General features: G+C 40.6%; 1 protein-coding gene across 1 annotated transcript; it reads left to right on the forward strand.

The window, feature by feature from the left end:
* The first annotated feature begins 1,094 nt into the window (after positions 1–1,094).
* Positions 1,095–16,221, forward strand: LOC109479143 (tankyrase-like protein). The gene is made up of 34 exons (XM_019781013.1): positions 1,095–1,192; positions 1,488–1,550; positions 1,803–1,872; positions 2,103–2,215; positions 2,431–2,511; positions 2,648–2,730; positions 3,009–3,121; positions 3,293–3,429; positions 3,536–3,630; positions 3,858–4,017; positions 4,334–4,410; positions 4,688–4,816; positions 5,000–5,114; positions 5,240–5,398; positions 5,842–5,959; positions 6,363–6,480; positions 6,691–6,952; positions 7,204–7,350; positions 7,534–7,765; positions 7,936–8,019; positions 8,242–8,394; positions 8,649–8,746; positions 9,159–9,346; positions 9,484–9,589; positions 10,380–10,549; positions 10,878–11,028; positions 11,232–11,353; positions 11,836–11,914; positions 12,109–12,286; positions 12,650–12,757; positions 12,899–13,092; positions 13,331–13,423; positions 13,647–13,776; positions 13,915–16,221. Exons 2-34 carry the CDS (start codon positions 1,497–1,499, stop codon positions 14,061–14,063), a joined length of 4,266 nt encoding a protein of 1,421 aa, XP_019636572.1. The 5' UTR covers positions 1,095–1,192; positions 1,488–1,496; the 3' UTR covers positions 14,064–16,221.
* The last annotated feature ends 86 nt before the right edge of the window (positions 16,222–16,307 follow it).

A 16,307-nucleotide genomic window follows, 5' to 3' on the forward strand; every position in this document is an offset into this window, starting at 1 on the left:
GGGACCAGATGTGATCGGTGAAACCCTACTCTAGAGTGCAATACTGGACTAGCCCTAGCGGTAGCTATCTGTCAACAACTCCTGACCACATCCATCAAAAGCACATTCCTAAGCAGAGTAACCTCACAAAACAACACAAGACTTCTAGAAAATACACTTCTAGGAGATACAGACTTCTACTAAGTTCTAGAAACTCGCAACAGGCCAACAGAACAACGAAATACACCAACTGTTACCAGCTGCTTCAGTCTGCTCTCTCCCTGCCACTGTCCTCAATCATATGATAGTTCCTACAGTTCAGTACATGAATCCTTTAAGACAGTCCCGCTGCTCACTCCTCCTCGAGTCGTCAATCTCCGGAAAGCGTCCATACAACACTGCTGGGCTCCACAGCGTCCCGTCTTCTCCTGGAATTCACTCCTGGACTCTCCTCTTGCTTCCACCGCTTCCACTGACCGCCCCGTGAAGCACCAATCCGCGATCTTTGCGGTTGTATCCACACAAAGTCCGCTGGTCTCCGCTGGTCACAGCCTTTCTTCTCTGGCTCCCACGTGCCCTGATTCTGTAGACGTTTGATCCCCAGCCTCAGCCTCCAACCTTGCACGGATCACCACAAGGTCCACTGATTTCTGCTGGTGATACAATCTTCTCCTCAGGCTCCCACGTGCACTGATTCTGTCCGGGTCCTGTGGACGTCTGGTCTCCAGCCTCAGCTTCCAACTTTGCACGATCAGCACAAAGTCCTCTGATTTCTGCTGGTTACAACCTCCTCTGGCGCTTCCTGACCAACTATCCTGCCGACAACGCCAATGTTACAGGTTCCTCTTAAATCTCCAAGAACAGTTGGACACACACCAAAGTCAAAGTTCCACAGCCTTTATTTTCCACACCCTTGCTCCGGGGCTCCCTTCTCAGAATGCTCCCCTATGCTCCCCTGGAATGCCTTCCTGACCTCGATATTCCATTTCGGGCTTAACCGTTACTTATCAGGGGAGGGTATAGACCTACACATGTACTGGCAATTTTCTCTAGCATGTAACAGTATCCATCATTCTGGCTATGATTCTACCATTCCTTCTGTTGACTGTAGGGAGAGGAAGCAAAGGCAGCCCTTGTGTCTCAAGCCACACAGGTCAACAATCATGGCTGCACACCCCTACTCACCTGCACAAAGGCTTATGCAGAGTTTGAGGTAATTAGACAATTTACATCAGGTGAAACTGGTATTTTAGATATCTTAAAGGGTCTAGTCTTTGTGATCTTTCCATATCTATGAACAGTCCTATTGATGCAGGGTTTTACTTCCTTGCTTTCTTCATGCAACAATATACTGTCTGTTTCTAAAAGTTTGGAATCCAACTGTATGTAGGAAAATTATGAAAGGACATCAGTGGGTTTTAAAGACACTTTTTGAGGTGACCAGATACTTAGAATAGATGATAGGTACACCTTACAGTTGCAGAGTACATTTGGTGTTGTTCTTACAGCCCCGTGGAATGAAGGACGATGCAATAAGGAAGGCCTATGAACATGGAAGAACTATGATGCAGGTACATGTGTCTTCAAGTTGCAAGTTCAAGCATCAGAATGTACCCTTGATTTAGCCTAATGGCTATCACAATCAATCCTATGTGACTGTTGAGAGCTAGGGTAGAAGAAAAGAAGTCAATATGATATTCAAAATGTAAATTCATAGGAGTTGTTTTCAATACGTTATATCTTTTTTTTAACAAATTCAGACCTGATTATCACAAAGTTGCCAATTTCATTGTGTAAACTTTAGTATGTGCTAATTTCCCCAGATGCTGATAGAACTGTGTGGAAGTGACATTAATGCACAGGTGCAAAGTGAGAAGTACAAGAAGGAGAATGGTGAGTGCATCCATCAGCCATGGACCCTTTAATTTTCTATTTTCAATTTTGATGTTTTCCAACAAAGGTATGTTGAACTTTTGACACATAAAACTGAAGTGGTACATATATTAGATATACTGGTAACAATTGGTAAAATGTCAGTTCATTTGGACATGTACATTTTACATTCAATTACATTTATCATACACATATTAGTGATTTTATGTTAATTTGTTTCCTTTACCCAGAGTTTGCTACTGCAGTGCACTTCATGGTGAAAGCCAATGATCCTCTTGCCAAGATTGATGGAGATTGGTCCGAGGCTCCAGGGCTGCAGACATTGCTGAAGTACAAACCTAAGGTACCAGCACTTGTGTATCATCCATAGGACTGGTTACACACCGATAGTAAATGCTGTACGGTACGCATGAGATGTTTGATTAAAAACTGCTGTTAAACCCAACTAGAGCTTACAGAAATAATATTTTCATCGTGAAATCTGTAAACTTTTGTTTTGATGTGCCTGGCATTTGAACCTCACAGTCTCTCCTGATTGTCTTTGTTGTATCCTTCTAGCTGGATGTTGTTGACAAGAAGGGGCGGTCACCTCTGGTGAGAGCCATCCTACAGAAGAAAACAAAGTGTATAGAACTGTTGGTAAGTTTTCTTAAGTATATGGTATATTTAGAAAAATGTTCTTAGTTGTTATGCAATGGAAATGATATGATGTATGCATTTTTTTCAAAAAATTTTTGTAAAAGTATAGAAAGTTTCACTAAAAGTACTTTTTCAGGTGGACTCTGGTGCAGATATCAACATGAGAGCCTGTGATTTGAAAGAGGATGGCATGGCCTACCCCATACTGCTGGCCACAAGGTAATGATATTACATGTAGTAAGTATGTGGACTGGTACACAGTGTACTCTGGTTGCTTCTGTCACTTTAGCAGGTAGTTCTGTCAACATGTCAGGTGTTAACCACTGTTGTGTTTTATAGTACATGTCAGGTGTTAACCACTGTTGTGTTTTTTATAGTCTTTTAAGTCTATAAAACTGATTCTGTTAGTATTCTGTCATTACTAGTATCTCTTATTCCACTTGATGCAAGAGATGTTGTAAAGGATTTTTACTGATGTCCAAATGTCTGTGCTACAGGCAGAAACTACAGGGTGTGGTCGCCATGTTGGCCAAAAAGGGAGCCAATGTCAACAGCATAGATGAGAGGGACAAGAGAACTGCCTTGCATGTTGCTGTATCTGGATCCACAAGTAAGAAGACCCTGTTCTAAAACATATTCTTCAAAATGGTTGTGCTTGTCCTTTCCAATATTACTTTTAGCTATTTTTCAATTAAACCAATGCAACAATAGGATTATAGTAATGTCTTGCTCTGACTGTGCACAAGGTAAAATTTCATCATTTCTTTTTTACCTCTCAAAGTTACGGAGGTGGAATTTGCTCTTCTGGACACACTGCTTGATGCTGGAGCCAATGTAGATGCAGTGGACAATAAACAGAGGACCCCTCTACACATTGCAGTCAATGCCAATAGTGGGAGTACAGATTCCACTGCTGAGGTAAGTCTGAGGCTGAAGGAATTCTTAGTCCTAAAACTATTGGTTTGTGGAACAATAGCTGTGATTTGGAGAGCACTGTGCATTTTTAACATATCCATCCTTGCAGGTTGAAGAGAAACTGCTGGAAAAAGGAGCTAAACCAGACACGAGGGACATCAGGGGACGGATACCTCTGCATTATGCTTTTGTGAAGATCAAAGAGTAAGGACAGTTTCTGCCTTTTGAAAATAGATTTTGTACATTGATGCTTATTTAGCCTTTTTTTACTTAGGTCTTTCTTACTTAGATTGTTATTTTCTTACATTAAGAAATTAAGATGTATCTTTTTACCAGTTAAAGGAACTTAATATCAATTCATGCCTGGATGTAAAAATACCTAGCATATACAATGTAGTGAACAATGTCAGAGATCAGTTTTCTCCTTTCAGCCACCAGAACAAAACAGCAATCGACCCCATTGAGGTGACAACGACCTTAACAGTTGCCATGAATGGGCAGGGAATTGATACAGCTGATGAGTTTGGGCAGACCCCTCTGCACAGGGCTGCCTTCAGGGGAGCCACTATCTGCTGTCTGCACCTGGTAGAGGTAATGAACTGGCATTTCAATAAGTTAGAAATGATTCAAAATTATATTAGAAATATTCTTAGTCTCCCTATGCTTGTCTTTTTTTCTTCAAATAGTCAACAGGGTAGGTGATCAAGTTCTTTTGGCTACATGTAGTATAATGAATTTTCAAACCACTTATATATGATAATAAGTAAGTTACTAGGCTGCATAGTTTAAGTTGTAATTTGCCATGAACATTTTGAAAGACAAGTTGCACTGCTTTTCTTGCTGTGGATTAGAACTACATTTGTGTCTATGAACACTCTGATTCGTAATGTTTTCTTGTGCTGTGCAGAAAGGTGCTAACATAGACAAGAAAGACTTGGAAGGCAACAGTCCTCTCAGTTTGGCTGTCAAGGGAGGACACATCAGGTAATTGTATCTCTGTGTATAGAAATGCCTTTCAGAACTATCAAATAGTTTCAGGTATAATCACCTGTGATGCAGATATAGAATTACTGTGAAGAAATAATGGTGTGATATCATACATACAAGTTTAAGGAAGACCATAAATTCTGTAAGTGAGATACCAAGTATAAGATGCAATGTAACTACATGGCATTAATAAATCTCGGGTACAAATAGCTGTCTCTTGTACTCCTGCTGTCTCTTGAGTGTAACATGAATACTGTCCATGTATGTGTTACAGCTGTGCAATCATGCTGATTCAGAAGGGTGCAGACATCATCAGCCATGTGGTGACAGTACCACCACAACCTCCGGCACCAGAGAAAAACCCAACATGGGTGTGGAAGCCACTGATAAAGCAGCCTCCAAAGTAAGGCAACACCTCTCAGGCTTGTTAATGCAATAAATTTGTCTAAAGCATTTTTTGGTCAGTTTGCAAGTGATGGTGATTCAAGGAATGCTATGATAGTCATTATTGAGGACACCAGTGGGAGATTTGTGCAGTTTGTGCAAATTTCAAAATATGATTATCTTTCTTTTGTGTGTTGTGCAGGGTTGAGAAGGACTCACTGTTCTGTGCTGTAGTAGAGCGAGGCTGGCAGGGTGTGACGTACATCATGCTGGACAGGCTACAAGCCTGCAAGCTTCCTTTCTTTGTGGCCATTGAGGTGAGACACTGTATTCATCTGTATGTACATGTACAAACACTCCCTAGGAGATCCAAACCAGTCTCCAAATTGAAGCCATGAAAACATGACTATGGAATAATGCTATCCTTGCACCTTATATCCAGGGTGCTCTCCATGCCATGAAGTACCGTCTGGTGCTGACCCTAATGAAGAAGGTGAGAGAAGACGTCAAGCTCCAGACAACCAACACCAAACAGCAGAACCTCCTCCATGTGCTGTCTCTCAATGCACCTGGAGATGATGCCACAGACCTACCTGCTAAGGTAAGCAACATCTTCAGAACATTTTTTGTTTAATTTACATGTCTCCTAATACTATTTCTATGTGTCAGTGTAAAGACGCTGATTCTACCGGTAGAGATCCTGATCAGAGTCCTTAAGGCTCCAATCAAGATGCTGTTAATGTGTTAATGTGTGAGTCCTTTTTGATTTACAAATTCTAAATTTCAAGTTGATCCATTTATGTTAAGTGACATGATTCAAAGTTGAAAAGTTCTGGCTGTCTTTTAAGGATATATCTTTAAAAAATAGTTACTTCAGGCTGATGATAGGGCCTTTGGAAACCATTAGCGGACATGGGCATTTGTATAGCTCTGCATCCTCTGTATCAGGCATGTCAGACATACAGTGATCAACTACAGCCAGACACATCAGTTACTTTGTACCTTTTAACCTAAATTGGTGACAGAGAACATCCTTTTCTCCAGGTTGGAGAGGTGCTGCTCCAGAGAGGTGTGGCATTGCGAGCCCAAGATGAAAATGGCTGCACCCCTCTCACATATGCAGCCGTGTCACAGAATGTGTCACTCTGCAAGCTGTTCCTGGGTGGGAAGGATTTTGGTTTCCTAAATCTTAAAATCTTAAATTATACCATGTATGGTATTGAAAAATGCAACATTAAAGATTGGTATGGAAAAATGACATGTAAAAAAATAAATATTATCATATATAGTAGTTGGAACATCTTCTAAGTATCAACATCAGCCATCCAACATTGAGATTGTTTGTATAACATAATGATATCTAAATGGGTAGGAGAATTAGCAGGATTCTTTTCAGTGTGGCAAGACTTCTTTTCTATTTGTTTCATACTGAATTACATTTGTACCTGTCTAAAATTCATGTGTCTTCAGCATTTGCTGAGGATAAATTTTAATAAATTTTAAAAGCGTATACTTCAGCTATGTCTCACATCTCCTTATATAATTTCTGTTGTTGTTGTATACAGAGAAGAAACCAGAGATTGCCAAAGTTCTATTGTCAATGTCCGACAAGAAGGGACGTACCCCGCTGGCTGCACTGCTGTGGGAGAATGTCCTGCTGGACAGAACACTGGAGATTCTCAAGTGAGTTACTGTGAAGTATCAGACAGTCATCCATTACAAAGTGCATTTGTATCAACCATGAGTTAATTGCACATCCAACAGACATCCTGTAATCCAACAAACCTTTAAATTTGCTGATACAGCCATAGTGAAAATTAGACGTGATCTCTCTGACATTGGATATGTCTCTATCATGGGAAAAGTATGATAATAGTTTCTGTACCTCTTCAGGCTGTTCTTGGACTGTGGTGCCTCCCTGAACATCCTGGCTGACTTCCCACGAGTGAACTACCTGTCTATCCAGCACCAGACGGCAGAGGGCACCGTGGAGGAGTACTACAATGGGAACATGGCAACTGTCAAGACCACACCACTCATGCGAGTCATTAATGTCCATGCTATCAAGGCTGAACGACTGATGCTGCGAAGTGAAGCCGATGTCAACCTCAAAGATGCAGAGGGGAGAACAGCCATCATGCATGCTGTCAGAGAGGTAAAATAGTTTTGTATGCTTACTGCTTACTGAATAAGATAAGAACTTGCACTTCTCACTTCTCAAGTTTTGACATCATGGCAAAGGGTCTTGTTGTGAGAAGTTGAGTGCTACCTTATTGTTTGAGAAATCCTTCACTCCTCAAAACATTCTTCTGCTCAAATAGTCAAAAATGTTTTTCTGAACTTTTGGAATTAGTTGCTGACAATTATAATGACTTCAGTGAATGATGATAGATGTACTTTTTTCAGAATGACATCAACTTTGTAAGGCTTTTATTGGATCCCAACTATGTTGAGGAACCAGCCAAACCTCCTGGACTGAAGAAGACTCAGTCTAATGCCTCTGCACGTGGTGGTACTCAACGTAGGCCACTGGCCTTTGGGCTTCAGCAACAGGTAGGGTTAACAATGAGTGACACTTCTGATGGCTAACTAATCTTACCTGGATACAAAACATGAAAACATTGTAGCTTCAGTCAGTTATTGCCTTTGTGACTTTCCCTATGAATTCAGGTGCTTCATGTACCATTCCAAAAGTCTTTTTTCATACTCCACATTACTTAAACATTCTCTTGGTAGGATGAAGATGAAGATGGAGAAGAGGATATGGATGAGGATGATGTTGATGAAGACATGGAGGATGATATAGAGGATGGGATGGATAATGAGGAGGAGATGGACATGGATGAAGATGAAGGAGAGGAGGAGGAGGACAATGTGGATGATGAGGACTATGTCCCTAGTGGTACTGAGAACAGTGAAGAGTCTCAGGAGTCACAAGAACAGCCACCTTTAAGGAAAGGAGGAAGAGGTAGCCATATTTCTTTTTTCCACAGAAAATCTATGATGTACTTTTTGAAGTGTACTTTATTTTCAGGTACGCCTGGGCAAAAAGAATTAGTGTGCTTGTTAGATTTTGTTACATTGAAAATGTAGGTTTAGGTAAACACTACTGTCTGACACTGGACCTGTTTGTTGTAGCAATACACAAGGCAGCAGGAGGACTTGCACCTGCAAAGGAGCTGGTCATGAACATGACTGAGACAATGCTGATCACTAAACCAGGTAGATATGTGGTTTTTGTCATTAGTATGGTAGTTTTTGTTCTTGAATTGATAGAGGAATTGAAAAGTGTAATCGTAGCAATTGTGATTGAAAGATATTTTTTACTCTTGATGATTGATATTGTGTCAGTTATGTTTTCAGTCAGAGAAGTGCAGAAGAAGTTTGATATGGTAGAAGAGTTGATATATGGTGATGGATGTTTTCTCTGTATGTAATTTACAGCTGACAATTACATCAAACCAGACCTTGGAGCCATGGACAACAAGGGGTGGACTGTTGTGCACCACCTTGTACAGCCAATGGAATATGGCAGCTATGAAAATGTGGAAATTCTTGAGCTGTTGCACAAGGAAGGAGCACCTTTGGATGTCAAAGGCAAGTTTGTTAGGGCGTGACTTGTTCTGCTAAATGGTATCTATCAAAGCATCTAAAGAATGAAAGTCAAGAATGCCCCCTGTTGTTAGGATATGCTCACTTAAATGTATGTTTGAATTGTATGTTTGCTCTGTGCCTGTCCGTGGTGCTGAAGTGGTAGTATTACAAAGTTCTTGGTCTGAATAAGGATAGATAGCTTTTCATAGATCACATCTTGAATGCTAATTCCTGTCTTGATTGTGTTGGCCTTACAGACAAGGCAGGCAAAACACCTCTGGATTATGCACAAGGACTTGGCTACATGAAACTGGTAGAGACCCTTCACAAACTCCTGGGAATGACAGGGACATTGGTGGGTATCATTCAACACTTGGTACATGTAACAGTTTACTAGACAGTTTGTATAACATTCAGAAAGAAAGGTGCCAGCTGTGACCCAGGGCATTAGTTATGAACAGGTAGATAAAAGATTAACATGCCTGAAAGCTTACAAGAGTGACAGCAACCTACTGTTGTACATGTAGCTGTTTTGAGATGAACAAAGAATGATGTTTTTTAACTGGTCTCAGTTGTCTCTAACATAACCTGTTGCAGCACACACTGTATAATATATGTTATGCACGCCTGTGACCTAGCTACAGTAAGGAATATTATGATGTCCTTATTCTGTAATCCCAGGTTTTATTTCATGGTAATCAATCAATTACCATCTAACACAACCCTACAGATTCTATGTAATATCCATTCTTCCACATCTCCTCTAGACTTCTCCACCTAAGACTACAGACTGGGATGACGGCATGACGTGGGCCGGTCCTCCTCCTGACTTCAGACAGGATGCTGAGGCCGTGCTGACGCATGTTGAGGAGCAGGAACGGGAGAGGCGTCAGAAGGAAGGGCAGGACTTGGTGGCACTGGTGGACCATCATGCTGATGTGAAGGCAGGGACTGGGTAGGTCCTGCATGTCTTTTTGCTGCGTGTAATTATCACAAAAAAGTTATTATTTCATAAACTGCACTGTCTAACATTTACTGTAGAACCTTGATTGCTCTTAGTCCATTCTAAGACTTGTACTATTTGGTCTGCAGGGAAGTTTTGGTTGACCCAGAACTCAACTTGCCATATGACATGCTGGGAACCAAGGTGGATGTGCAGTATGGCAAATATGGCATGAACAACTTCTACAAAATGCAGGTAAGCCATTTTGTTTACAAGATACAGCAACTTCCCTTTATGGTTAAGTATGCCGTAACTCAAGGTCAATCATGAGCTGGATGGTTTACTGAATGAGTTTTAATCCAGACTACTAGACCCTGTTCATACTAGACTTATATTTAGCGGTTTCAACCGGTTTTTCAAAAACCGGTTTTTATTTAACCTGGTGTGAACGCAAATTAACCGGTTTTTTAGGGGTTTAAATCCGATTTTCAAAAACCACCTCGGGAGGTGGTTTTTGAGGGGTTTTCCCACCGATAAACCTGGTCTGAACGCTAAGGGTTTATTGAACCGGTTTTTGCGTCATAATTCTGGGGTCACAGGGTCAGCATCCTGGCCATGTGCGACCTCCAAGCTTTTTTGATCGCGCTGTTTAGACCGTTTCCACTGTTTTTCCACGGTTTCTCTTCGTTTTTACGATGGAATCAGCCAACGCAACCTGGTCAGTGGACGAGACGCTCCCGATACTATTTTTGGAGAGCAGGAGTTGATCGCCGAATTCGAAAAAGCTGGGGGGAGGGCTCTATTGAGGTCTCTACCGAAACAAAAATGTTGGAGGAGCCTGGTAATGGCCGATTAACCGGATATTCGCTGGACAGGGTTTTTGAAAAAACGGTTTTGTAAGTCTGGTGTGAACGCGACGGGTTTTTGCCGGGTTAATTATTTAGCGGTTTCAACCGGTTTATATAAGTCTGGTATGAACAGGGTCATAGTTTACATTACAAGCTGATCATGGTGAGCTGAATCTACACATGTCTGCCATTCCCAGGTGATTCACCAGAAGGGGAAGGACATGTACATCCTGCTGAACCGCTGGGGTCGGGTCGGGGACTCAGGCCAGTTCCAGCGCACGCCTTTCCTCAAGCCTGAAGATGCCGTCAAGGAGTTCTGCAAAATCTTTAAAGCCAAGACTGGGAATGACTGGAAGGATGTGAAGAAGTTAGTTTATTTATTACTTAAAATGCTTGGTCTTACTGTGGTTAATAGTGAAACAGGTAATGAGTTCTAGCTGTTGCAGCTTTGTATTGACAACAAAACTGTGATTGATTTGTATAGAAATGTATTTACATATCATGGAAAAAGGTTGTGGGGAAGTAACCTGAGAGTACAACTTAGCTGTGTTCCATAACTTGTCGCCCGCTAAATGTGCAGAAGAGAACTTCAATAAGCTGTCTTGTAATGAAGAGAAAATGAATAATAATGCACCAGATTTTGTACAGCGCATTCTGTTTTGTTTTTTTTAAATTATTTTGTCCTCTTTCTCAAGTTTCCAGAAGCAGCCTAAGAAGTACCACCTGGTACCTCTGGCAGAGCAGGCCCACTGTAGGAAGGAGGCAGCTACATTTCCCATCAACCTCAGCAACCAGGCACTGCCTTCCAAGTTACAGGGCAAGGTCAAGGGCTTCATGGAGGAACTGGTAATGATGGGAACTATTCCATCCATAGTGATCAACTTGTCTGTTTGATTTTATATTTGTATCTTTGTGAAGTTCATCAGTGACTTTAAGTACTGTGCTAAGTTGTTTTGACTTCAAGACATCATTGCTGAATGTACAGACTATCCACTAAAAGAAAATTTATGGCTCAAAAACAGATAAGCTAAATACCATTCCTCCTGCAGACCAACCTGCACACCTTCAGTGACAGTATGAGGGTTACTGGAGTGGATCAGTCCATGATGCCATTTGGTCGCCTGAGGAAGGAAGCTATGGAAGAGGGAATGAAACTTCTGGCAGAAATCAAGTAAGTCCATCAACTTTTCACTTTTCAAGTACGTTAGTTTCTTACTTTGTCAGCATTTGTAATTTGGTTTGGCTCTTTATAATGTAATGTCGTGGTTTGTGTGACAATAGGCAGTACTGTATTCCCTATAGGATGCTAGTTTAGTTTGAAGGATACCACATTGTTATGGAAATCCAGTGTGTACTTATATACAACAATCTGTATTATGGTGTTATGAACGGGTCAGATTATTTTGTTAGAGGAGTGTGGTTGACTGAGAGCATTGCATAAGATAAGCTATTCTGTCATTAACTCTTTCAACTGTAAAGGATTCCTCCAACTGGTGATGATAAGGACATCGCAGGTGATTGAAATGTTGTGGAATGAAGGTAAATGAGATGGTCAATGAGCTAGTTAATAGAAGTTCTCTTGTTAACTTGTCTCCATAACTTTGTCTGATATGCATATAAATGACTAACTGTTGATACTCATGCCACTTACAGTACTGTGGTGGAGAAGGCAGAGGAGCAGCAGAAGGAATCCTTCCCAGATGTTGAAAAGTACCAGGAGGACATGGAGAAGGTTAGCAATCTATGGCACCAGACAAGACATCAGTACATTGTTGTTAGGTCTTTCATGTAAAAGAATGTATCCTAGCTTTTGTGGCCTGTTTAGTGAAAACTCTTCCATATAGAGACTAGTTATTTAATATAGTAATTGATTTTGAATTTAGAAAATGTAAAAGATGCTTAGACAGGACTTCACTGTGCCCACAGGTTGCAGAGCTGAGTAACAAGTACTACCAGCTCATCCCTCCAGGCAATTACTCCCATGAGAGGATGGGAGCCCTGGTTGATCAGCGTGCCATCAAGAAGGAATTTGAGAAGCTGTCCAGCCTAATGGACCTGGAGGTGGCCAGTAAGGTGCTTGTGGGTGCCCATCACAAGAGGGAAGGTAAGCATATTGACAGGTCTCTTTTGGTCAAATTTAACAACTATTAGAGCAGTTGTGAGTTGTTTGGTGTTATGACAGCAGCAAAGGCATCATTGAGAAAACAAACACACAATCTGTAGCACATATATTATATTATATTTCTGTTTTATTTAAATAGGGTAGAGACCTCAGTGCTATTTAAAAACACTGCTTTTCAGGAATGCCTTGTGACAACAAGTTACACATGAAAACAATGAAACCAACACATTAAACAACACATAAAGTTACAAAACAACCAAGCATCAAAACAAATTCGTTAACCGTAAATCAATGTCGTTAAGCCACATATATATTAAACAGTGATATCCTCCCATCATCTTTCAGAGGTGAATGCACTAGACTATGTCTACAGAGCCATTGGATGCCAGATCCAGTTGGTGGACCAGGAGAGTGATGAGGCCCAGTATATCCTCAGATACATCCACAACTCAGGTAGTACCTTTCTAGATATTTCTTCTTGTCCAATTTAAAATGTGGCTGCCAAATACTTTTCATAAAATATCATGTATTGTAAAGAGTTAACTGTTGTGACAATGGTGGTGTTCAAAGACAATAATGAAATTTTTGTTGCAGACAATAAAGCAAATGTGAAGGCCATCTTCAGACTAGCTCGTCCAGGGGAGACGGAGCGGCTGTCCAACTGTGGAGTGGGGAACAGTCAGCTGCTGTTCCATGGCAGCAGTCCCACCAACATCATCAGCATCCTGCACAAGGGCCTGCTGGTGGCCCCGCCTGAAGCGCCTGCATCAGGATACGCATATGGCAAGGTAAGAACGTGTTCCCGTGGAGTCACTCCCCTGTCATAATTACAGGAGCAGATACATGTGCTGTTGAAGTGTCAGCTTGTGAAAGGAAGTACGTTTTACATGTCTTGTACCTCACAAGATACTGACATTAAGTGATTTTCCAGTTGAGAAGAGTACATAAATGCTGAGATATTTGTTGTATGGATAGGATTTAAGTAACATGGCAACATGGTCACAATTCTCTTTTCTCTGTCTACAGGGCATCTACTTTGCTGATCAATTTGCCAAGAGCAAAAGCTACTGTTACAACTTTGGGTCATCAAGCAAAACTAAATTCATGTTACTGTGTGAGGTTAGTCTCACCATGTTGTATTTTGCATTTCATCAGCAAATCTAGCATTTGGTCTACCTTCTTTAAGCACGAATCATTGTATCTGTATTTTGCTACGGCTATCTACAGTACATGTTGTAAAAAATGACTGAAAGTTGACAAACTACTTTTACTGAATGCTTCAAATTATGATTAAATGAAACACTGTGAAGTCATTTTGACATGTTTTCAATCTCAATAACAGGTTGCCCTTGGAAACTCGAAAGGCCTGAACAACCCCATGTACATGGAGGCACCTCTTGAGGGTTTCCATTCCACCAAAGGTTTGGGCAGGAGGGAGCCACTTCCAACAGGGAACATCACAGTCCAACAAGGTACATGTATTGCTGTTCTTACTCAGTTTAAAAAATCAACCCTACTGTACATAAGCATGGTCATGCTAGATCATACACATGTATTGTGACTATATAACAACAGTAGATCTACATAACTACATTTCCATATCTTTCCAGGTGTGACCATTCCTTTGGGTGAGATTGTTGACGCCCCACCAACTGATGAAAGTCAGGGTTACCGGTGGCAGTACCTTTATCACCATGAGTACATCGTGTATGACCCTGCCCAAGTTCGACTCAGATACCTTGTCCAGTTTGAGGACTAGAAGTACCTGTTCTGTATGGAAGTGGCAGGAAAAAAATCTTTAGAATATATAGTTACTGTACTAGTCTCGTGATCTAGGCAGAAACAGATTTGGTGCATGAATGAGCCTTTTTAATAGCAGGCAGAAGAGTAATGCTCACATAATAACAAAAACATTTTGGGAAAATTAGAACATCAGTTACAGATGTCCAGGAGAAACGTGTATCCATGTCTATTAAGAATTGGTACATGTAGTTAATCCCAGGCACTGTTTGCTGCAGTCTCCACTAGTATCCTGTATATTTGCATTTTAGACAGAATTACAGATGCAAAACTTTATCAAGGATTTACATTTTTAGATGGTAATTGTTAGTGTGTCAAGCCTGATTTAGATTTTAGATACTTTCAGATTGGCCTGATAAAATTACTTAGTGGCCTAGAAGTACAGTAGCCCCACAAAGGCCTGGCATTGGAAAATTTTATGTAACAACAGACTGCTTTAAGATATTTTGCTGATAAATCAGTCACATGAAGTGAATGTGGTGTGAATCACAGTAATGTTGAGGAGTGCATACTGATTTTATGAACTAGTCACTTTTGGGAATTTGTAGAACAGTATATACATGAGAATGTATTTGTAATTGAAAATACAAATGTAGTACCAGTAATTGTGAAAATGTAACTGTTCATTGCTAACTGTACCTGAAAGTATGAAGAAAGATAGGATTACAGCTCTGTTCAAGTCAGTACTGTCATATTACAATGGTCAACACATTTGGCCTAGTTTTGTAATCTTATGATTACACTGGCCTAGCAAGTAGCAGGATATGATAGTGAAGATTTTGAATAGCATTTTTTCATTACTAGACTCAGGTGCTTTTTGTAAGTTTGATACCCATACTTTTTTTTACATAATTTTGAAATTTTCCCATTCTTCACTTAAGCATTAGCTCATGCTTTATTGCACTAACAATATCATAATGAAATCAGACATAACTTTCCTGTAATTACAACAGTCCTGCATTCTAAGAAATATCCTGGAAGTATATGTTTTGTTCAGAACTTCAGATACATTTATATGTGCATCAATGGGATAAGACCAAGTCAAGTAATGTGAAATGTTGCTTTTAGGGCAAGGCTATGAACAAACCCATTATATTGCAAGCACTGCATCATGTATGCTGTCAGTGCTTATGCTGCTCAGGGCAGTCTCAAAGACTAAAAAAGCCTGAGACAATGTACATGGAATATCTTGTCCCTATACATTGTACAATCTTACGTTTTTGCTACTTTAATTGATACTAGTGCCATTCCTGCCATCTTCATGAAATAGCTTGCAACTTACTGGTGTAGCTGGTGTAACCCAATATTGTAGAACCACTTTGTTATACATGTAATTAGGTGTGCTGTTTACAATGCATCTTGAAAGTCATCAATTTTTTGCAAAGATGTGGTTTCCTTGGAAGTGAAGAATGGTACTCAGATCTAGAGGTGAAGTGTATGAACAACCCATAAATTTCAGAGCCCATTCTTGTGTTACAGCATGTTCTGGTACATGTATGCACAGCACTTGCCCAGATCTTTTCTTACAAAGCAGGTGTTGTCTGTACAGGTGACTTGTGAGTGGCAGTTTTTGCCACCTGCTTGTCTTTAGTGTTGGTGTGTAATGCAGCTTGCATTTCTAAATCATGATGCCAAAAATGAGTGTCCACAAGCAGGGGAGAGCGCGGCCTTGCCTTGCCACTGGATAGGGTTGCCTGGAGATGCCGAGTAAAGACCAGTACTACTAGCCGATCTACTGCAGACCCCTGTGGCAGGGACACCAGCAGCAGAATAATCAAATCCTGGATAGTGAGTGACAAATTCTTGTCAGCTTTTATGTGACACTGTCTGGTTTCAGCTGAAGTGAAACATGTACTTACCAACAACTCAGTGTATAATTCCTGTGTACCAGAGATCTTGGAGTACCACAAGACAACATTGATAGATGAAATACCCAATCTGAGTTTGATGACCAGTGACCACTACCTGGATGTAAAAATGTGTTTAAATTGCCACTGGTAACAACTGTATTAACTTGGTAAACCTTAGTCATCTATATAAAGAGGACTGTCATCATATTGATCAAATTTGTTACAGTAGATCTAACAGCAGACCAATAAATTGCACTGGAACTGCAAGATCTTTGTTGTCCTTTCTTCACTTCATTATATATATAGGCCATGCAGCCAAAAATGTAGTCTTGCCCTTTAGGTGAATATCCATA

Source organism: Branchiostoma belcheri, unplaced genomic scaffold (assembly GCF_001625305.1).
Source record: "Branchiostoma belcheri isolate BF01 breed outbred unplaced genomic scaffold, Haploidv18h27 scaffold47, whole genome shotgun sequence".
Lineage (NCBI taxonomy): Eukaryota > Metazoa > Chordata > Leptocardii > Amphioxiformes > Branchiostomatidae > Branchiostoma > Branchiostoma belcheri.